Source organism: Halichoerus grypus, chromosome 15 (genome assembly GCF_964656455.1).
Source record: "Halichoerus grypus chromosome 15, mHalGry1.hap1.1, whole genome shotgun sequence".
NCBI classification, from domain to species: domain Eukaryota; kingdom Metazoa; phylum Chordata; class Mammalia; order Carnivora; family Phocidae; genus Halichoerus; species Halichoerus grypus.
The window spans coordinates 974,194-994,379 of record NC_135726.1 but is presented as its reverse complement, the minus strand read 5'-3'; the positions used below and the strand labels follow the sequence as shown (position 1 = coordinate 994,379).

General features: G+C 62.5%; 3 protein-coding genes and 2 long non-coding RNA genes across 6 annotated transcripts in view; 2 read left to right on the top strand and 3 right to left on the bottom strand.

Moving 5' to 3' along the window:
* Window positions 1-12,427, bottom strand: part of PIEZO1 (piezo type mechanosensitive ion channel component 1 (Er blood group)) — a 69,652-nt gene extending 57,225 nt beyond the window's left edge. The window contains exons 1-2 of one of the 2 annotated variants that reach the window (XM_078062697.1): window positions 12,312-12,427; window positions 7,311-7,526 (exon numbers count right to left, since the gene is read on the bottom strand). In XM_078062697.1, coding sequence (XP_077918823.1) covers window positions 7,311-7,489 — 179 coding nt within the window. In that variant the 5' untranslated portion in view covers window positions 7,490-7,526; window positions 12,312-12,427. Of the gene's footprint in view, window positions 1-7,310; window positions 7,527-7,621; window positions 7,674-12,311 lie in introns of those variants that run through there. The other variant, XM_078062696.1, reaches the window with a different exon arrangement.
* Window positions 2,296-7,302, bottom strand: LOC144380219 (uncharacterized). Its single transcript, XR_013444154.1, has 3 exons — window positions 6,846-7,302; window positions 4,777-6,750; window positions 2,296-4,632 (listed from the first exon to the last, which is right to left on the bottom strand). It is a non-coding gene; the product is annotated as an uncharacterized LOC144380219 (long non-coding RNA).
* Window positions 6,327-8,394, top strand: LOC118553000 (uncharacterized). The gene is made up of 2 exons (XR_013444155.1): window positions 6,327-6,388; window positions 7,467-8,394. It is a non-coding gene; the product is annotated as an uncharacterized LOC118553000 (long non-coding RNA).
* Window positions 12,386-17,100, top strand: CDT1 (chromatin licensing and DNA replication factor 1). Its single transcript, XM_036119838.2, has 10 exons — window positions 12,386-12,858; window positions 13,308-13,562; window positions 13,640-13,794; window positions 14,381-14,578; window positions 14,674-14,819; window positions 14,974-15,074; window positions 15,509-15,697; window positions 15,902-16,042; window positions 16,116-16,317; window positions 16,770-17,100. Exons 1-10 carry the CDS (start codon window positions 12,628-12,630, stop codon window positions 16,931-16,933), a joined length of 1,782 nt encoding a protein of 593 aa, XP_035975731.2. The 5' UTR covers window positions 12,386-12,627; the 3' UTR covers window positions 16,934-17,100.
* Window positions 17,101-17,550: 450 nt separating this feature from the next.
* On the bottom strand, window positions 17,551-19,914 carry APRT (adenine phosphoribosyltransferase). Its single transcript, XM_036119856.2, has 5 exons — window positions 19,758-19,914; window positions 19,527-19,633; window positions 18,444-18,577; window positions 18,143-18,221; window positions 17,551-17,964 (listed from the first exon to the last, which is right to left on the bottom strand). The coding sequence occupies exons 1-5, from the start codon at window positions 19,835-19,837 to the stop codon at window positions 17,822-17,824; spliced, it is 543 nt and encodes a 180-aa protein (XP_035975749.1). The 5' UTR covers window positions 19,838-19,914; the 3' UTR covers window positions 17,551-17,821.
* Between the last annotated feature and the right edge of the window lie 272 nt (window positions 19,915-20,186).

Sequence of the window (20,186 nt, the reverse complement as noted above, 5' to 3'; positions counted from 1 at the left end):
TGGCCACAGTCCCAACCCCCCAAGTCTCCCTCACCTTCTCAGAGGAGTCCCACCCCAGCATACCGCCTTCTAGTGAAGTGTCCACAGTGTCAGAAAACAGACCCCCCCTAAAGCAGAAGGGCAGGGGCAGGCACCCCTAACCTCTGTGAGTCCTGGCTCACCACTGCCCTTCTCTGGGCTCTGCCCGCAAGAGTGAAATAAGAGGACTGAGGTCAATAACCTCTGAGGGAGGGTTCTCCACTCTGACATTAGAGGGGTCTAAGGCATACTTTAAACCAGTGATTTTAAAATCTGTGCATAGGTAGGAAGACCAGGGTGGGCCCTCCTCCCCCCTCTAGTGCTTCAGTGGGACGAGCTGTCTCCCATATGGGGGGCAAAAGATAACCTTGTTTGTATAAAGAGTTTAAATGCAAAAAAAAAAAAAAAGTTTAAAAACCACTCCTTTATACTAAGTCCTCCAAAGGCTTAGGCTACAAGGCTTCAGACCCTTTCCCAAGAGCAGGCTCTGAGGTGTGGGAGCAGGAGGACACGGAGAATGAGGGTAAGGGGAGGGGAGTCCCAGAGCAGGCAGCCCCAAAGCCCCCACACAGCTTCAGGGACCGGCTCCCAGTGCTCCTCCCTTCCCGTCTGGCTCCCACGCAGGGGCTACAAAGAGAAGGGGAAGCCTCAGAACTTGCCCAGCAGGTGTGCTCCCTAAGGAACAATGCACATGTCCCAGAATTATGAGCAGCACAAGATTGGACAGAACCTTACTGGCCACCTCCAGGAGACATTAAATAAATTACAATGTATCCCATGGCAGAGTAGCAACTCTGCGTGTATCAGCATGGAACCATCTTTAAGATACAATATTACAGCCAAGAAAGCCCAGTGGTGTAGAGCCCAGGCCTACACTATCCCTGGAGGACACACAAGACAGGAGGCAGAGAGAGAGAGGGAGGGAGAGAGGGTAGGGGTGGAGAGACAGAGAGACAAGGAGAGGGGGAGAGAGAGAAGGTGAGGGTGGAGAGACAGAGACAGAGAGCATGGGGGTGAGGCCACATTATCGGGGTGGGAAGGAAACATAATGATCACTGAAATACTCTTTTGCGCTGTTTAGATTTTTTGCTATATGCATATAGTATCATCTTTCACAAAATAAATTTAAATTGAGCACAGCAGGGACAGATTCTCAGAAAAAGAACTTCCTGAACAGCCCCCTTGCCAGGCAGGGGAGTGGGGAACGTCTCGGCCACACCCACTGTCACCCCGCAGGTGAGGACACCAGGGGCCACGGTGGGGGGGGTCATCTGCTACAGAACCAGCCAGGCTCTGAGTCCAGCCTTCCTGATGTCCCAGCACCCCACAACTCAGAGTGCTACTAAGTTCATTGTTCTTGATGAAATCCGTAATTTCGTCTTGAAAGAGCAAGAACGTCTGTTCCCCGAGGGAGAAAGGAAGGGCCATCACAGGGGGCTTTACCACTCAGGCTGCGCTCTTCCCCAAAGATAATATAGGCGTTGTTTCCTGCCCACACTCAAACATGAATTTCAGGAGGAAACCACCCAAGTGTCCGCGAACTGATGGACAGATACAATGGAGCACATCCCACAAGGGAAGGTTATCCAGCCATAAGCAGGAGCCAGGGGCCGGCCCCCCACCGTGTGTGCCGATGACCCGGGAGCACACCATCCCAAGCGAAGAAGTCAGACACTGTGTGATGGTGTTTGCGCAAAACATCCGGGACAGGCTGACTCGTAGGCACGGAAACTAGCCTAGCAGTTCCTGGGAGGGAGGGAGGGTATGGGGAGTTATTACTTAACGGGGCCAGAGTTTCTGTTGGGACGAGGAGAAAGTTTGGGAAATTGTGGTGGTGGTTGTGCAACCTCGTGAATGTGCTTGGTGCTGCTGAATTGTACGCTTATGAGGGTGAAAGTGTTACGTCTTCTATTGTGGATTTTTAGCCCAGAAACAGCTCACTTAACTCGCGGTGAAGATGATTTCTGAGCAGCCCACCCCGAGTCTTCCTCCCACCCGGGAGGCTCCCCAGAGCCAACCACATTCGCTCTTTCTTCTGAATGTTGTTTTCCTGATGGCTGGCCACTTGACGATGTTCTGGGGAGTTATTTTATTTCCCCGAGTACATTCCCACTCAGTTTCCCCTTTCCTGGAAGCAAAGAACAGGACCCGATCCAGCGGAGAGTCAGGGCACACCCCACTCCACAGAGGCCCAGATTCTCCTACAGGCCCTGTCCACCTGCCGCACAGAGCCAGCCTCGTGGAACTGTGCCCTCCGACCCACCCACCCACCCAGAATTGGCCTGGTGACCCTACGTCCTTGCTGCCATTCAGCTTTGTCCTTGCTCAGGACGTGAGCAGACCAGAGTCAGCAGCAACACCAGGTCGGGTCTGGAACCCACTGCTGGCCTCACAGGCCGGCCGAGTTAGAGCCCACGACGCAGAGATGTGCCCACAGGTGCGTGCGGCCAGGGGCCCTTCACAAACTTCTACCAGGAATCAAGTAGGTCCTGAAACCCACACCTGCGGCTGGTAAACGTCACCTGATGAGTAATCGGCATTTTCCACATGAACCTGATTTTTAGAGCTTTGTCAGCAGTTTCCTTACCCCCATCTCAGCAGAAAACCACCTGCAGGTGGACAGGATGATGGGAGGGACTAAGATCGAGCAAGGGGCCGACAGCCCAGACCCGAGCAGCAATGAGCCTGACCAGTGTCCAGTGTCCCCTGGAGTTGACAGGCCCCCCGGGCAAGCACGGGCGAGAGGCCTCAAGTGACTGATGGCCCTGCCCAGACCTCCGTGGCCTGTCCCACAACAGCTTCTGGTGCCTCTCCAGCTCTGCCTGCCCACGGGAAGGACAACCATCCCCGGCAGCAGTGGGGACAGGGTGAAGCAGAGGGGGTGGTACAGAGTGGCAGAGACCAAGGCTGCGTCGAAGAGGGCGGGCTGACCTCGGGGAGCAAGTTCCCCCAGTGAAATGGGGTCACTTCCACCATCCAGACGGCTTTTAGGGTGGGAGGAGGGGCTGTGAAAAATGTCTGGCATCAGAACTTGCACAAAGCAGGTGAAAGAAAGAGGAGGGGCGCCTGGGTGGCTCGGTGGGTGAAGCATCTGCCTTTGGCTCAGGTCAGGATCTCAGGACCCCGGGGTCCTGGGATCGAGTCCCATGTCGGGCTTCCTGTTCAGTGGGGGGTCTGCTTCTCTCTCTTTGCCCCTCCCCACTGCTTGTTCTCTCTCTCTCACTGAAATAAATAAATAAAATCTAAAAAAAGAAAGAGAAAGTAAGGGGAGCAAACAGGTCAAACGTGGAGAGATCTCTCATCCGGTGAGTGAGGAGCCACACCTGGCCGTCCTCACTGCGGCCCCGCCAGGGCCCGGGATGCACCGCGAACAGACATTTAGGATGAGAGGGACAGGCCATCACCCCATCTCGCAATTAGGATCTGGGCCAGGGATCAATAGTGCACCAGCAATTTTAAAGAAAGCCACCAAGACCAGAGGGTTTGTAACACATGAACAAACTGAGCCCAGAGAAGGGCAGCGCCCGACTCCGCGGCTGACCTCCCGTCCTGGGTGGGTCCCGGGGAGGCCCTCACAGCAGGGAGGCCGGGCTGCTGCGAGGACTCAGGGCCTCTCTGGGCAGGGGCTTCATTCCTTCCAGGGACGTGCTCCGTCTCACCGAGCTAGGTGTGAAGGCGGAGAGGACGCCTGTTTCTCCACAGCCCACAGGCCGGCCGGCTTCTCCGTGCTCCGCCTTACTCTCTCACGATGGGAAACTCTGACACCTTACTGCCCCCAGCGACACCAGGAAGGAAGCCAGGGGCGGCAAACCCAGGGGGTCTGGGCAGGGCAGGCTCAGCAATGCGCTTCCCAATCCGGGCTGAGCTGGGCCCCGTGGGGGCGGGCAGAGCAGCGGGAGGACCTGGCCCGGCAAAGCAGGCCGTCTGGCCCTCCCTGGGCGCTCGTGGGCGCCTCCAGCCCCGCTGACTCAGGCACCCTCACACGTGGCCCGTGCTCTCCCGGGAGCCTGGTGGGAGCAGGAGGAGTGCCCGGCCCGTGTGCAGACTTGGCTGCCCCCTGCACTTGGCCCTTTCCCTGCCTGCACTTCTGGGGTCGGGACAGCTGGAGCAGCTCAAGGGTGGAGTGGGTGCTGGGCACACCCCGAGCCTTCCCCCTTTGCAGGAAACTTCCTGAAGTAGGCTTGACTGAGGAACCCCCGCCCCCTCCGGCCTGGGCGCTTCCCAGCTTCCTGCTGGGCCCGTGCCGGCCCTTCAGTTACTACTGGTTTTCTTTACTGTCACTGGCCCGGTACTGCCAAGAGCCCCTCGCTGTGGCCCCCCGGATGGAGGTCACCCACCAGCTCACTCAGGTGCAGGGAAGGGGGGAAGGCACCCCCTTACTTGCAACAAGCGGATGGTGGGCAGCAGGGCCCCGGCCCTTGAGAGCAGAGCACAGCCCCGAAGAGCAAGCAGCCGGGAGCCGAGGAAGGAGACGGGAGGTCCTGAGCCTTCAGGCCCAGGAGGCAGGCGCGGGGAGCCTGACCACGTCACTGTCCTCCTCAGGATCCCGGGTCCCCCGCAGGGTTTCTGGGCACCCTGTCCCAGTGCTGGGGCCACCGGCCACATCGCTTCACCCTGTGCAAAACATGCAGGGCTGCGTGGGTCCCCCCAAAGCCTTGCTCTCTGCCATACCTCTGTGGGGAAGGCCCTCTCCCCACCTGGCAAACTTCCCCCCATTTTCTGGGCCACCCCAGCAGGCCTGACAGCCCGGGTGGTTACCATGCTCTGCTCCAGCAGCTCTGACCCCCTGCGACGGAGCTCCCCAGGCCTCTGCCTCACGTAACTCTGCACCCCTGAAGTGGGCACGTCACCTGCAAGAGACCACGGAAACACACAGGCCCCCAACCCCGATGGGGCCCAGAGCTCTGTGATCCCTGACCATGTCCGGAAGAGGAGTGTAGCTGACCCATGAGAGCCGGTGGATGCACTCTTCTCCTTTCTCCCCTGCACAGTCCTCAGATGTGATCTCCTTGGCTTTTTGAGGGATGGTCCTGTGTGGCTGAGCCACCAGCTTTGAGCAGAGATGGGTCTTCCACGGGTGCCCTCCAGCCCACCCGCTGTCCCGTTCTCACAGGCTCCCTGCAGGGCCCACCACCCAAAGTCCTGTGCGAGGCTTTGCCTTGGGCCCTGCTGTCAGTCCGGGTCGAGAGAGGCCCCGGCCAAGAACATGTGTGATACCCAATAGCCTTTGATCTGACAAAAGCAGAGACCATGCCCCTGGCCCCACACCCACCTTCCAGAGACTTCGGGGTGGGGCTGTGTGGTCAGGGCTTGCCTGGCGGACAGCACTCCATCCAGGCAAAAAGCCTCCATGGGCCCCGGGACCTGCCCTTTCCCTCTCCTGTCCTGAGGCCCCCACCTCCTCACCACACGGGCCAGAGCCACTCAAGGCCCCATGTGGTCACTTGGCGGCCCTGCTGGGCTGCACTCAGCCCTTCCTCCTTGCCCACGTCTGTCCTCTCTCAGCAGTGGGGCTTCCACAGCCCCCTGCCCCTCACCTGTCCTCCACAGCAACCGACGGGTCTACTCTTCACACAGATCTGTCTGCTGCTTCTCTCCCCGCCAGCCCCAGGAGGAAGTGCAAACTCCTCTGCGGTATTACGAGCCCTTGGTGGTCTGCTGACCATTCCTGCCCAGCCACACAGGTATGCGGTCCCTCCCATCCACGCCCAAAGCCTGGGGTCGGGCCTTCCCTGTCCTGTTCTTGGGTACATCGCGCTCTGCCGCTGTTCCTCATGACTGCTCAGTTCTCGCTCCTTGAGCGCTCCGGCACGCAAGCATGCTACAGGCATGGGCCACGGACCCTGGCGACGCCGTGTCACCCGTACGTGCAGCCGCGTGCCCAAGGCCACACACACAGGTTGATGAATGAGCCGGCATCTGACCTGATCTTCAGCCCACCCCTTCTAAACTGAAGTCAGATGATGTGGGGCTCGAACTCACAACCTTGAGATGATGAGTCTCATGCTCCACTGACTGAGCCAGCCAGGCGCCCCCCAAAGTCATAGGCTTCTGCCCAAGTGTCGGCCTCAGCCTCTCTCTGGCTTCCGCCCGGATGGAACCTGGCCTCACCACTCCTGAGTGTAGGCTTCCAGGGCCCTTAAGACCAAAGTGCTCTGTGAGGCCAAAATGACCTTGCCTGCCCTCTCCTGTCAGCACCACCCCCCCTCACTGCCAGGCTGCAGGAACCCTGCCTTTCCAGAGCTGCTCCTTGCTGGCTCTGGGAAAACTCAGGTCGCCGTGGAAACGTCATTCCGCAGTCCACCTCCGCCGGGTAAGGCTGGCCCAGGGGAAGCTGACTTCACAGCACCTGTTTACAGACCTGTTTAAGGTGTGTTATGTTAGACCCTTACCCTTATTTTACCAGCAAAAGATGGATTAGGGAATAAAAAGGAATTGCAGTGTGGGACAAATGAGCGGCAGCAAAACCATAGGCGAGTGTGAGGAACAAAGGAGAGGCGTGCTTTTTTAAGGAGGGAAGGAGTAGGTGGTCGGGAGTGCTGTTATGAACTAGAAGTCCAGTGGGGTAAACCGGGACCGGAAGCGTGGTGGCTTCCCATCGGTGGAGGGAGCCGTTGTGTGTGGGGGCGGGGAGGTCATGAGACCAGCTCCCTTCCTCAGGCTGTAGTAGTAGAGTGGTATCCACGGGCAAGGTCAAGTCCGTGGAAGGCCCAGTCCCTCTTCCTGCTGGGTCTGCAATGGACAGGCGGTGGCAGGGCGGGAGAGCTCCCCCTGCCGCCCCGCCGGCTCCCTTTTAATGGGGTTTCCCTTGACTAAATTTCACTTACCCCAGTGGGCACTGCCATGGTCCCCCGGCCCCTGCACAGTGCCCAGCACCCAGTGGGAGCGCAGTGGATGCTGTCGAATGGGCCTGCCTCACTGCAGAGTGGGCTCCTGAGTTCGGGAGGAGCCTTCGGCTCCGCAGGGCTGTGAGCCCCCCGAGCGCAGGGCTGTGAAACCCCCGAAGCGCTCCGCAGGGCTGTGCACCCCCAGCTCCGCAGGGCTGAGCACCCCCAGCTCAGGGCTGTGAGCCCCCCGAAGCGCAGGGCTGTGAGCCCCTCCCCCCGAGCGCAGGGCTGTGAGCCCCTCCCCACCGAGCGCAGGGCTGTGAGCCCCCTGCGCACAGGACTGAGCCCCCGACCGCAGGGCTGTGAGCGCCCCCAAGGGCAGCGCTGGGCCCCCGAAGCGCAGAGCACATGCCTTGCACTCCGCAGGACTGTGAGCCCCCCCAGCGCAGGGCACAGCTAACCCACCTGGATCGGGAGTGGCTTGTGGCAGGGCCCCCAAAGTCCTTAGGTGAGGGACATTTACAAGCCTCCCGAGGGTAGTCCAGGGCCACGCCGGAGGGGGGTGCGGCGGCGAGCGGGGCCCGGAGCAAGGTCCTGGGTTCAGGCCTGACTGTTCCGCAGGTTCTTCGTGCGGTTCCAGGCATTCTCCGGTGAGCTGTTATCGTCACGGGGGCCGCCTTCCTACGGAGGACACGGCAGCAGGGGTCAGGACAGGAGGCGCGGAGCCTGCAGGACCCTCGGGCTGAGGTGACCCAGGTGACCCCGGCGACGCTCACACGCTGGCGCCGCAGCGGGGCCCGCCCCCTCGGTCTGCGGAGACGGAACTCGCGACCCAGCCTCAGCTCCGGCCACGCCCACCATTGAGCCACGCCCCCACCGATGGCACCTCCCCTGCCACTCCCGGCCACGCCCAGCCTCGGCGCCCCTAACCTAGCCCCCGGAGCCACGCCCTACCGGTCCACGTCGACTCGGCCTGGCCCCGCCCCATCCTTCCGGCCACGCCCCTCACAGACAGCGCCCCTTCTGGAGTTACGCCCCGCCCCGTCGCGTGATTGACAGCGCAGGGCTGCGCCCGAGGCCTAGTCTCGCGGGTGGGCGTTCTCCCCGGGCCGGGGCCGGAGGCCCGGGGTGTTCCGTTGCGTCTCGACGCGCGCCCTCTCTGCCCTGTGCCCGGCCGCCCTGTCGTGGGGACCCCCACCCTGCAGCCTCCAGCCCGCTGGGACCTGGCCTTTCCCCTGCACTTGCTGGAAAAGTTGTCTCCTCAGAACAACTTGGGCACATGAGCCGTTTCCAGCTGCGAATTTCATGAAGTCTGAGCAAAGATCAAGTATTTCTGTGAAAACTGAGCGCGCTCCAAGTTGAGAGGTGCTGTAAGGTGTGGAGGGCGGACTGCACTTAAGTACTAACTAGGACTTAGTGATGGTTGTGATTGGACGGTGGTGAACCATGTGACATAGCTCATTAATAAAGTTTATATCGGCTACTTGTTCAAATGGTAACATTTGGGATATGATGGGTAAAGTAAAAATATACTTTAAAATGACTGTCACCTGATTCTTTTTACTTTCTTAGCGTAGCTACGAGAAAAAGTAAAATTACACCTGTGCCCCCACGTTTCTGTTGGGGCTGCGGCTCTGGACGCTCACACGTGGATCAAGACACAGTGTGCCCTATTCCCACCCTGACATGCTCTGCAAGCAGGTGTGCTGTCGATGCGGTCACCGTCCTACGGGAACTTGAAGCTACGTTTGCTTTCCCAGGTCTCTGCTGAGAGCGCCTTCCGTGAGGTCCCCTTGATAAGTATGGTTGTGAGGCTTGGGGAGGAGAGGAAGCCTCCCAGGTCACTCAGCCTGTGGGCAGCAGCAGCTTCTCCACCCTCCCATTTGTCTCATCACATCTGGTGGACAAAGAGCCAAGTGCAGGCTGAGACCCAAATGTCTTCGCTGAAGGTCAAGCTGCCTCCAGGTCTGGCTATGGACATCGCATCATAAGCCAAGACCATGAACATCGCCCCTGTGGCAGCAGGTGACAGGCTCTATCAGGGCTCAGGGGATCCCTGAAGCCTGAATTCCATTCTCTCCAGCTACTGTCTGGTCTCTTAGGGAAGGAGTGACCGACTGAGAGGTGGAGGTGGGCGAGCAGAGCAGGCTCCTTGGTGCACCAGCTTTATGCCTTACAAGTCTTGGCTTCTTCACCCACAAATGGGGTATGGCTCGTAGGACCGCTCTGAGGGTGAGACAGCTAAGGCATCCCGGTTATGGGCACGGGGCCGCACAAAGCACACCTCAACAGAGCCCAGCTGTTACTGTTTTGTAGAACTGCTTTGCAGATTGTCGGCCACTGCATACCCCTGGGAAGTGCTTGTTCCGAGCCAACAGCAGCAGCCTGGAGCAGCTGGGTGCAGTCGTTCAGGCTGTGCTCATGCTCGAAGGCAGAGCAGGAGGTGGGATGGGTTCTAGGGAAGTTACAGCTGGGCAGACACGGCTGTAACTCAAACTCAGAACATACTGCAACTCTAGCCATTTTTTGGAGTGTGGTTAAAATGATGATGATGGTGGTGGTGATGGTGGTCTGGGTTCTATTCCCTACTGTGTCCTCTATCAGATATTCCCGAGGCCCTTCCTTCTTGCCCTTCAGTGTCATCCTCTCCAAGAGGCCTCCCTGAACCCTCAGATCTAAAGTGGCCCCCCCAGTCACTCCATCTCATGACCAGGTTTTATATTCTTTACTTGAAATGATTAAAAAAAAATTTTTTTTAAAGATTTTATTTATTTGAGAGACAGAGAGTGAGCGAGCGAGCGAGAGCGCACAAGCAGGGGGAGCAGCACAGGCAGAGGGAGAAGCAGACTCCCTGCTGAGCAGGGAGCCCGATGCGGGGCTTGATCCTAGGACCCTGAGATCATGACCTGAGCTGCTCAACCAACTGAGCCACCCACGCACCCCTGAAATTTAATTAAACTAATTTCTGTCTCTCTCCACTAGAATGTGAGCTCCTTGAGGGCAGGGCCCTCCTGTCTTGTTCTCAACCTGATACAGAGTGGACCCTCAGTGGCCTGGCCTGTACTGGGCCTTCGGCCGCCAGGCTCCCAGTGGGCACTCAGTAAATACCGGGTGATCACATGAATGAAGGCATAGTCCCCAGTCTCCCAGTTTCTTCAGGGTACACATCCAGAAACAAGGGTTCTAGTCCCTTTGTGATCTGCTGATCTCTCTCTCTCCTGAAGACATTCTAGCCTTAACATTCCATACCTATAAGCCAACATGACACTTCAGGGGAGCTTGGGCAGAACAGAGCAGAGAGGGGCATTCACTTACCTTATTCTAGACTCTATACTTTTATTAATGCAGCCTCATATGGATCAACCTTTTGACCAGGCTTTCATCCAGCCTCCTTGGGTTGGAAGAAATAGAAACTCACTCAGAGGCACTTTAGGCAAAAGACGCAGAGGTATGGGAGAGGCTAGAGGCTGCTTCATAAAAACCCGGGCCATCTTGGGCGCCTGGGTGGCTCAGTTGGTTGAGCGACTGCCTTCGGCTCAGGTCATGGTCCTGGAGTCCCGGGATCGAGTCCCGCATCGGGCTCCCTGCTCAGCGGGGAGTCTGCTTCTCCCTCTGACCCTCCTCCCTCTCATGCTCTCTGTCTCTCGTTCTCTCTCTCTCAAATAAATAAATAAAATCTTTAAAAAAAAAAATAATAAAAAATAAAAAAATAAAAAAAAAAAAATAAAAACCCGGGCCATCTTGAAAGGCTGTGGGTCTCCCATGACAGCAAACTAGAACCATTGCAAACCATCTGGGTCAGCTGCTGGGTCTGGCTGGGTGTCCCCGGGTGACACGGTCCCTTGCTCACTATCTCTGTCTCCATACACATGGAGGAAGGTGGCTGTCCTACTCCATCTCACTTCCCACAGCCAGAGGTGACAGAAGGGTGGTTCCAATGCCAGTCATAGGTCCAAGGAGAGGATCTGATCGGTTCAGCTGTGTGCCTGTCATCCAATCAGTGGTGACTGGAAGGTGGGGGTCACAACTTCCAGAGGTGGCTGCTGAACCCCATCACTGTAGGTGGGCAGACAATTTTCTAAGCAGCAGCTGCTCCAGAGGCTTAAGTCATCCCAAACAGGCCGAGTCACCAGGAGTGACATTAAAAGTTAACAGTGGCACGGCCAGACACACTGCAACGGCACGGACATTGGCACTGGAGCTGGTCCCCAGGCCCCTGCTGTATGCCATGCCCCCCTCCCGATGGCTGGTTGTGAGGAGCGAATGAAGACAGCACTGTTACGTCCCCAGACTTGCCTCATCCCACATGGGACCGACACGTTTTGGATTCATGTTCTGGATCCTACAAGACCCCTCAGCCATCCCCAGAGCCACTCGGGGCCTCCTAGGGCCTGCTTCCACCTCCAGACTAGTGCCCCCGGGAGCTGGCCAGAACACAGCAATGTGTGACTCTTTTCCTCCCAGAAGTCCTCCTCAGGTGGATGTGCCTGGGAGTGCATGCTCTTGTCACACAGCCATGTGGAGCCAGGCAGGCAGGGTGTCCTCTCCTGAGGGGCCCTGCCTCCCATCACCTCACTCAGCTCTCTTGGGGGGCATGAGCCTGGTCAGCACTCTGTGGTTCCAGGCTGGTGCGCGGGCAGGTGGCAAGACAAATGAAATGCTGGTAGAAACGTCTCGGCATTCTGGACGCTCTGGGGAGGCCTCCTGCTCATCAGCTTATCTACAGAGAGCAAGGGCTGGGAGCCAGATACTGGAGTCACTCGTGCTTAGACCCAGCTGCCCGGACTCTCCAAAACCAGGTGTTCCTTTACTTTCTAATGTGAAGCAGAGCGCGCGGGAACCACAGCCTATTTGGGAGAGAAGACAGCTGCCTCCTTCCGGATGAGCGGCTACTGACGGAAAGACCTGCGAAGTGCCCTTGTCTCCGCCGGCCTGACGAAGAGGCTGTGCCTAGAATGTGTGCTGTCACCGCAGTCCCAGGATCCTGCACACTTCTCTCTATAACGCACAGCAGGCTTACGTTTGGAGAGGTCCATTTCGACGCAGGTCAATGCTTGCCTCCAGCGTGGTGGCCCAGGGCACACACACGCCACAGACCGGTCACAGAGCCTAGGCTTAAACACGCCGGCTGCCGCCTGCCACCCTGCTCCCTGGGCGGCTGCTGTCCCCAAAGCACGGGCGTAGCTGTCCGCTCGCCTCATCGCCCACGGGAACGGCCGCCTCCGGGCACTTCCCCCACCGAGAGGCCCTCTACAGGGCGCTCCGGGCCTCCCGCGGGTCCCCGGCGGCAGCGGCCCCTCCGGGACTAGCACCCCCTTCCCCGATCCGCCCGGATGCCACCCTTCCTTGCACAACAGCCTCCCTGACGCAGAATTCGCACCCGCGGAGAGACTCCGGGGTCTGGCTGCCGACCCTGCCCAGGGACGCCGCCGAGGGCCAGCGTCACTCAACGGCGCCTGGTGTTACCCTCAGCAGGAAGCAGCGTGGCATCGCTCTCGTCTCCCGGACCGCACAGGCTCCGCGGCCGCCCCAGGCCGAGCTCACCCGCCACCTCGAGGCGGGCGGAACGAGGACCACGCTGCGGCGCCTGCGCGCGTCTGCGCAGCCGCGAGAGCGTCCGCGCGCATGTGCCTGGACGCGTCCATTTCCCGGCCGCCCCGCCCCCCGCCGATGGTTCCGTCCGAGGGGGCGGGGCCAGGCGCGGCGGGAAAATCGGCGCGGAGCGCGGCACCGCTTCCGTCCTGCGCGGTACCAGGTCCCCGTTCGTGTCCCCGGTCCCGCCATGGCACAGCCCCGACTCACCGACTTCTTCGCGCGCCGCCGCCCCGGGCTCCGCGCCGCGCCGCCGCGGGTCAAGTCGGTCTGGCGCACCCCAAGCCCCGCCAAGCCCGCGCCCGGCGCCCCGGCCCGCACCCCGGGCGGCAGCCGCAAGCGTGCCCGCCCGCCCGCCGAGCCCGCGCGCGACCACCCCGCGCCGCCCGCGCGCCGGAGGCTGCGGCTGCCGGCCGACACGGTGACGGGGGAAACTGAGACCGGGGCGGGGGCAGGGGGGACGCGGACCGGGGGTCTGGCTGCGGACGGTGCCGCGTGCAGAGAACAGGCCCCGAGCCGCAGCCGGAGACCGTGGAGAAGGCCTGGGGCCCGGTCACCGCGGACGGCAGGGGCAGGTGTGCTGTGGCCGCCGCGAGAACCGGGCACAGAGCTCCGCACGAGGGCGCAGAGGTGCCGGCGTGAGGAGGGCAGGGCGCTGGGCTGGTAGACGTCTGGCCTGCCTGCAAGCCTGGGCGGGGGTCGGGCCGGAGAAGAACGGGCAGCAGGCGATGGGCCCGCTCCTCGGGCGCGACTCCAGCAAAAACCTGCACTGGTGCCCCCGGCAGCGCGTGTTCTAGCCAGCTGAGCGAGGGAGGGATCCCTCTCACCGCAGCCCCGTCACTCGTTCACCTTTGGCGTTCTGCCCACCAGGTCTCGGATCCCGCTGACCCGGCTGACCCGACTGCCCCAGCTGCCCCCGCTGACCCGGCTGACCCCACTGTCTGTGCTGCCCCCGCTGCCCCCGCTGACCCGGCTGCCCCAGCTGCCCCCGCTGACCCGGCTGCCCCGACTGCCCCAGCTGCCCCCGCTGACCCCACTGTCTGTGCTGCCCCCGCTGTCCCCGGCTCCCCAGAGCAGGCCCCTCTCTCAGCAGGTCTACAGCCCTGCCTGGCCGCTCAGGAGAAGGTGAGGTTGGACCCAGGGTGGGGGAGGTAGAGTGATGTGGGTGTGAATGGCCAGCTGAAGGCATCTTGTGTCCACAGGCTTCCTCAAAAGTCACTTTTTCTGAGCTCAAGTCGTGCCTACAGCGGGCACGGGAGCTAGGGGCCCGGGCCCAGGAGCTGAGGGCAAGTGCCCAGAGGAAGGATGCTGGGGAACCCAGGGTGCCCGAGGACCAGGGGCACCCAGCAGGGCCATGGTGAGTCCTGGGCGGGCGGTCAGGCACCGGAGGCAAGGCTAGGCTGGTGGGAGGACAGGACTGGGTAGAGGCCAGGGCTGCTCCTTCCATGGAGGCCGTGCAGGTGACGAGGCTCTCGGATCCCAGCCCTGCCACTGGCTAGCTCCGCACCCTGGCCTCCATCCGTGAGAGGTGCCACTTCTTGCCGCGGGGGGCCCTTGTGAGCTTCAGATGCTGTCAACAGCTCACCGTTATTGGGTATTTGTCCCCTGTAGCCATGTCTGTCCTCCCCAGCCCCTGTGGTCATCGAGTGCCTCTTAGAGATGAGGGAACCAGGGTTGGGGGTGGCCAGGGACTTCCCTAGGTGGCCAGGCAGGACATGGCAGAGCTAGGTTTGGAGCTATGCCTTTCTGTCTGCACCTCCAGCCGTGTGCATGATGGGGACACGGGGTGTGCGGGGGCCGTGGGAACGGGGGTGTGGTGTGTCACGGGAGTGGTTCTCAAGCCCCGGCTCTGGGGTCTCCCTGGCCACATTGCCTGCCTGCTGTTGGTGTTGGAGGGGTGTGGGTCTGCTGCTTCCCCTGACGCCTGGATCCCTCCCTGGCAGTGGACAGAAGGCCCCTGCCTACCAGCGCTTCCATGCCCTGGCCCAGCCGGGGCCCCCGAGCCTCGTGCTTCCTTACAAGTACCAGCTGCTGGCGGAGATGTTCCGCAGCATGGACACCGTCGTGGGCATGCTCTACAACCGCTCCGAGACCGTGACCTTTGCCAAAGTCAAGCAGGGCGTCCAGGACATGATGCGCAAGTGAGTGGCCCGCCACGGTGGGGCCCTCCCCCTGCCTGCGGAGTCCGCCGTGTGCCCTGCCGGCCACTCTCTGACCCCAGCACCTTGTTCCATAGGCGCTTTGAGGAGCGCAATGTTGGCCAGATCAGAACTGTGTACCCTACTTCCTACCGCTTCCGCCAGGAGCGCAACGTCCCCACCTTCAAGGACGGCATTAAGAGGTCTGATTACCAGCTTACCATCGAGCCGCTGCTGGACCAGGGTGAGTGTGCTGTGGCTGAGCTCACGCAGCCCTGAGCCTCCGGTTCCCCGCCAGAGCCACGGTTTTGAGCATGGGTGTTAGGCGTCGGGTCCCCGGCCTCCTACGAGACCCGGGGTCTCGGGGCTGGGGACTCAGGCCTGAGCTCTGCCCACAGAGGCCGGCAGCGCGGCGCCCCAGCTCACGGCCTCGCGCCTCCTGCAGCGGCGGCAGGTCTTCAGCCAGAATCTGGTGGAGCGCGTCCGTGAGCACCACAGGGTGAGTGCGCGCCCCGGGATGGCCAGCTCGGCCCCTGGAGGAAGCCTCTCCCCAGCCCGCCCTGTCCTCCGTCCCCTCCTCCTGTCAGGGCTCGCTCCTACCTGCAAGAACCACGTCCTCTCTAGAGTTCTCTGAGCCCCTCCTACGGCTGCCTCCTGCAGGGTGGGTGCGGGCTGGGCGGGGGGCCTGGGCCCGGTCCCCCAGCTGAGGGGGAGGAGCTCAGCATGGCGGCCTCAGGCCCTGGGAGGTGCAGGACGGGCCCAGTGGGTGCTGCTGGCTGCTGCGTCCGGCTCTTGGCCCAGCCGAGCACCTGGAGCTCAGGTGCAGGACCTTGCCCGAGGTCGCTCAGCTGGGACAGGAGCCCAGCAGCTTTGCCTGCCCCCACGCGGATGTGCCCAGGGTCACCCGGCACGCCCTGTCCCCTTTGCACACAGGCCTTCCTGGCCTCCCTGAACCCTCCCATGGTGGTGCCCGAGGACCAGCTCACACGCTGGCACCCGCGCTTCAACGTGGACGACGTGCCTGACATCGAGCCGGCCGAGCTGCCCCAGCCGCCCGCCACGGAGAAGCTGGCCACCGCCCGGGAGGTGCTGGCCCGTGCCCGCAGCCTCCTGTCGCCCAGGGTGAGACTGTGTCCGGGATGACGGGGCAGGGCAGCCCGACCTCCACGTGGGCACCTGACAGGCTCCGTCCTTGGCCAAGTGCCTTGCGGGTGGCAGGAGGTGCCCTCCCCTCATGCCCGGACGCACAGGGTGCTTGGGTTGGACAGACGGCGACTCCTGGGCAGGGGGGGCTGCTCCTCATTTCTCCCGTCTGACCTGCCGCAGATGGAAAAGGCCCTGAGTGACCTGGCTTTGCGTACGGCCCAGCCCAGCAGCCCTGGGTCCCCCAGCCCTGCCCTGCTGGCCGCCCCACCGGCTGCCCCGCCTGCGGCCCTGAGGGGGGTGTCCCAGGACCTGCTGGAGAGGGTGAGTGTTGGGGGGTCCCGGCAGGGGGGCCGCGGGGCTGGCCTTGCCCTGACTGCCCCCTGGCCCCCTGCAGATCCGGTGCAAGGAGAAACGGAAGCAGCTGGCCCAGATGACGCGGCGGCCAGAGCAGGAGATGCGCCTGCAGAGGCTGGAGCGGCTGCCCGAGCTGGCCCGCGTGCTGCGCGGCGTCTTCGTGTCCGCGCGGAAGCCGGCGCTCACCATGGAGGTGGCCTGCAGCAGGATGCTCGGCAGCTACCCTGCAGTCGTGAGCCCCGGTGTGTGCTGGGCCCTCCCCGTGTCCCCGGCTCCCGGGTGACAGTGGGCGCCGTGGACCGGCTGCTCCCCACACGTGTGTGGGGTCTGTGGTGTGTGCTGGCAGGCACAGTGCCCTTGAGGTCACCTCTTGAGCCTCTGTGCTCACAACCCAGCCGGGCACCCTGCAGCCCCTCGGACGGCCCCGCTTCCCACGGGACCGGCAGCTCCCTCCTGGGGACCGGGACTGGCGTGGGGCTCAGTGGGAGGGTCAGCTCCTTGGCATGGCTGTCCCCCATCTTTCCACTGTTCACTCTGCTTCTCGGGGGCACGGACAGGCTTGGCGGGTGTGGGCGAGAGGGGGAAGGCTGGTCCTAAGGAAGGCCTGCTGACGGCCTGGACACCCACCCCATGGGGGCTTAGCGCCCACTCAGGTGTGCATGGGCCCCAGCCTCACACCCCCCTCCGTCTGCAGGGGAGATGGAGCAGCACGTGCGGCTCCTCTCCGAGCTGCTGCCCGACTGGCTCAGCCTCCACCACATCCGCACGGACACCTACGTCAAGCTGGACAAGGCTGCTGACCTGGCAGAGGTCGTCACACGGCTGGCCCGCCTTGCCCGCGCGGAGGCGGCGCTGTGAGCGCCTCGCAGACATGGGCTTCCGGTCCCTGGCCCGGCCCGCTGCGTCTGTTTTACTCCCTTTAGGGACACCATGCACTTTTCCCCCTTTTGAACTCCCCACCAGGCTCTCTGGGCAGTAGGCCTCCCCCGGTGCATCGTATCGTCATTAAACTGGTTTGTTGGGGACTTTGTCCTTGCTGTGTTTGGGGTGCAGGGAAGTGGGGCAGGAGGTCAGGCGGTTGGCAGAATGCCCCCCTGGAGGTTGATGTGGGAATCCTGGATGGCCCAGTGGGCTTGGCATCCCTGCTGGACCCTTGTAAGAGGGAGGCAGCCTGCAAGCCTGGAGGGTGGTAAGCCGCTGGCTCTGAGAATGGAGGGCTGGCCCTGAGGCTCTGGAAGCTGGGAAAGCCAGGAGACGGTCTCCCTGGAGCCCCCTGAAGGAACCAGCCCCAGCAACACAGACCAGCACTTCCCGCATCTGGAAGCCGCCCCAGGCCACACCGGTCTCGTTTGCCCTCTGTGAGGACAGAACCACACGGTGCCATAGACAGGCCTGTGCAGCCTGCCATGGGGGGGTCCCTGCATGTCCCGGCCCCAAGGCCAGACCCCACCTGGCACCTGGACCGAGAGCAGCCATTCTAGCAAAGCAGTTTATTCACTTCTCTCGGTGTTTCTGAGTGCACCTGCAGGGGCCTGGAGTGGGCCCCGGCCGGAGCCGCTGGCTCCAGGCCTTGGCACCCCCACAGCCCGCAGGAAGGACCCCAACGGTGGCCTAGGCACCAGAGAAAGACAACTGCACAAAACCCTTACAAAATTAAAAAAAAAAAAGTCCAGGCGGATGGCTGGCGCCCCCTGGCGGCCAGAGCCAGCTACCGGGCTGGACCTCCCTGCCAGGATGGGGCCAGAGTCACTCGAACTGCAGGAGAGAGAAGAAGGGCACGGGCGTCAGCTTCTCCCTGCCCTTCAGCGACGTCAGCTCCACGAGGCTCACGCACTCCAGCACCTCGGCCTGCAGCTGGCCCAGCAGCTCACAGGCTGCCCGCATGGTTCCTGTGGGGGGGGGTTGGTATGCTGACAAGGCTCCCAATGGCCCGTGCAGGGTCCTGCTGCTCACGGGTAAACTGTAGAGTGCCAGGGCCCCAGTCCACTTCTCACTCCTGCGGTGAGGCACTTTCTTGCAGCCCTAGCAGCCCTCCTGCCAGGCCCTCTGCTGGGGGGAGACCCTCACCGCCAGTGGCCAGCAGATCGTCCACGACAACCACCTTCTGCCCCGGCTCCAGGGCGTCTCTCTGGATTTCCAGCTCAGCCTGCAGATGGGAAGCAGGCCCACGGTCTGCATGTGTCTGGAAATGGCCTGGGAGGTGACGCTGACAGGACGCCACACGGTCTGAGCCCCACTCTCAACCCACCCAGCGGTTTCCTGGCTGCGTGAGCTAGCCTGGTGTCTCAGGCTGAGCACCACCCACGGCAGGGCCACTGACCCCACAACTATCCCTGGGGGACCCAAGCGGTGCACGCAGCCCACTCACCTTGCCATATTCCAGGGTGTATGAGGCAGACACAGTGGGGCCAGGGAGCTTCCCTCGTTTTCGGATGAGCACGCAGCCCAAGCCAAGCTCCTGGGCCAGGGAGGGGCCGAACAGAAATCCTCTGGAGTCCAGGCCTGTTGGCAAGAGCTGGGGTGTCAAGGGGCAGCTGGGGGGCACCGCAGCACGAGATCCCCGTGGACCAGTGCTGGAAGAGGACACGGAGCCTATGCAATGACAGAAGGCCCCTAGCTCTGTCGGCTCCAGCTACAAGACCAACGACATCCGTCCTCTTGCACCCACCGGGCACAGGGACTGCTGGGTGCTGACGGGAGCTGGGGAGCTGGGGCCAAGGACCAGGTGTGTCTGGCACGGGCCTGTATGTGGCTGCGTGGCCTCAGGGAAGTGACCGGACTTCGCCCCATCTCTAACTGGGCTAGCAGTGACCATGGATCAGACTTGGATGCCTCTTGTCATCCTTAAAAGCAGCATCTGCCCGGAAAGGGGCAGCGCAGGCCCCCACCCCACCCAGGGGTGCAGTGGGGGCAGCTTCCGGAAGGAACCCCCTGGAGGACTCAGCCAAGTGGAAGGCTGTGGTCCCTCCCAGCAGTGGGGAGCCACGGGCGGGCCAGGAGAGGGGCTCGCACAGGGACAAGACCTGCCAGGGTGCGCGTGGGGAAAGGGCCAGCCCGCGGCTCAGTACACACTGGAGAGGGAGACACTCTGGTCAGACCCTCCCTGGGGAAATTCAGCCGCGGGGCCCCACGTGTCCGGAGCTGAGGGCCAGGAACTTGGTGGGGGGGACGCTGCCCTCCGCCGCACCGCCCAAGGCTGTACCCACCCTCAGGCTGCAACGTGGGGCGCAGCGGGTCCATCCTCACAACCCACCCAAACACCCGTGCAGCGTTCGGCGTGTCCCCTGAGGGTCGCCCCCGAGCCCCTCCCAAGCAACCAGGGGGCGTCCGTCCTGTGTTCGCTCTGCTCGGGGGAGAGGGGCCTGGCGCAGACCCGGCGACCCCGCCAACCACACGGCCTCCCGGGGCGTCCCCCTGGGGTTCAGGCACCCGCCCCGGCCCCCCCGCTTGCCCACGATGTAGTCGATCTTGCCGCCGTGGGTCTTCTTCAGGTGGTTCGCCAGGAGGCTGATGGAGGCGCGGAAGGAGTCGGGGTCCTTCAGGAGGGGCGAGATGTCCCTGGCACGCAAGAGCAGGCCAGGTGACCCCAGGGGTCGGGCCCGGGCCCCGCGCCGCCACCCTCCCGTGCCCCGCTCCGTCCGTCCGTCCGTCCGCGCGGACCACGTGGCCGGCCGACCCGCACCTGAACAGCACCCCCGGGACAGGGAAGTCCGGGAAGCTGCGGATGCGCCGCGCCACCAGCTGCAGCTCAGGGTCCGCCATCTGGCAGCCGGCGCGTGTCGCCGGGCGGGGAGCGAAGCTCGGCGACCGGGGGCGGGGCCGGCAGCTCTGCGCCTGCGCTCAGCGCCGGCGGGCGGGGCCGGATTGTGGGGCGTGGCCGCCGCCACCGCCCGCAGGAACTACCGTATTTCATCGAATCTTAGGTGCCAACGTTGTTAAGGCGCGCTTGTTTTTCTGTACCATGAACAAACGCGTCCCCGCCTAGGGCGGTTTGCGCGCGGCCCGGAGGGCGAAATCGGCGTCTACGCAGGCCCGGCCGGGCTCCCGGGGAAAGCCCGAGGGGCGGGGGCGCCGGGGCCTGGAGGGGTGGGGCCGGCCCCGGGAGAGTCTG

What these genes read in the sequence shown, in the direction of transcription:
- CDT1 (XM_036119838.2), top strand. Translation starts at nt 12,628, where the DNA reads ATGGCACAGCCCCGACTCACCGACTTCTTCGCGCGCCGCCGCCCCGGG. An exon ending in TGCGGCTGCCGGCCGACACG is followed by an intron (nt 12,859 to 13,307) that starts GTGACGGGGGAA and finishes TCTGCCCACCAG; the next exon opens with GTCTCGGATCCCGCTGACCC. An exon ending in CCCTGCAGTCGTGAGCCCCG is followed by an intron (nt 16,318 to 16,769) that starts GTGTGTGCTGGG and finishes CTCCGTCTGCAG; the next exon opens with GGGAGATGGAGCAGCACGTG.
- APRT (XM_036119856.2), bottom strand. Translation starts at nt 19,837, where the DNA reads ATGGCGGACCCTGAGCTGCAGCTGGTGGCGCGGCGCATCCGCAGCTTC. An exon ending in GTCCCGGGGGTGCTGTTCAG is followed by an intron (nt 19,634 to 19,757) that starts GTGCGGGTCGGC and finishes CTTGCGTGCCAG; the next exon opens with GGACATCTCGCCCCTCCTGA. An exon ending in CGATCTGCTGGCCACTGGCG is followed by an intron (nt 17,965 to 18,142) that starts GTGAGGGTCTCC and finishes CCCCCCCCACAG; the next exon opens with GAACCATGCGGGCAGCCTGT.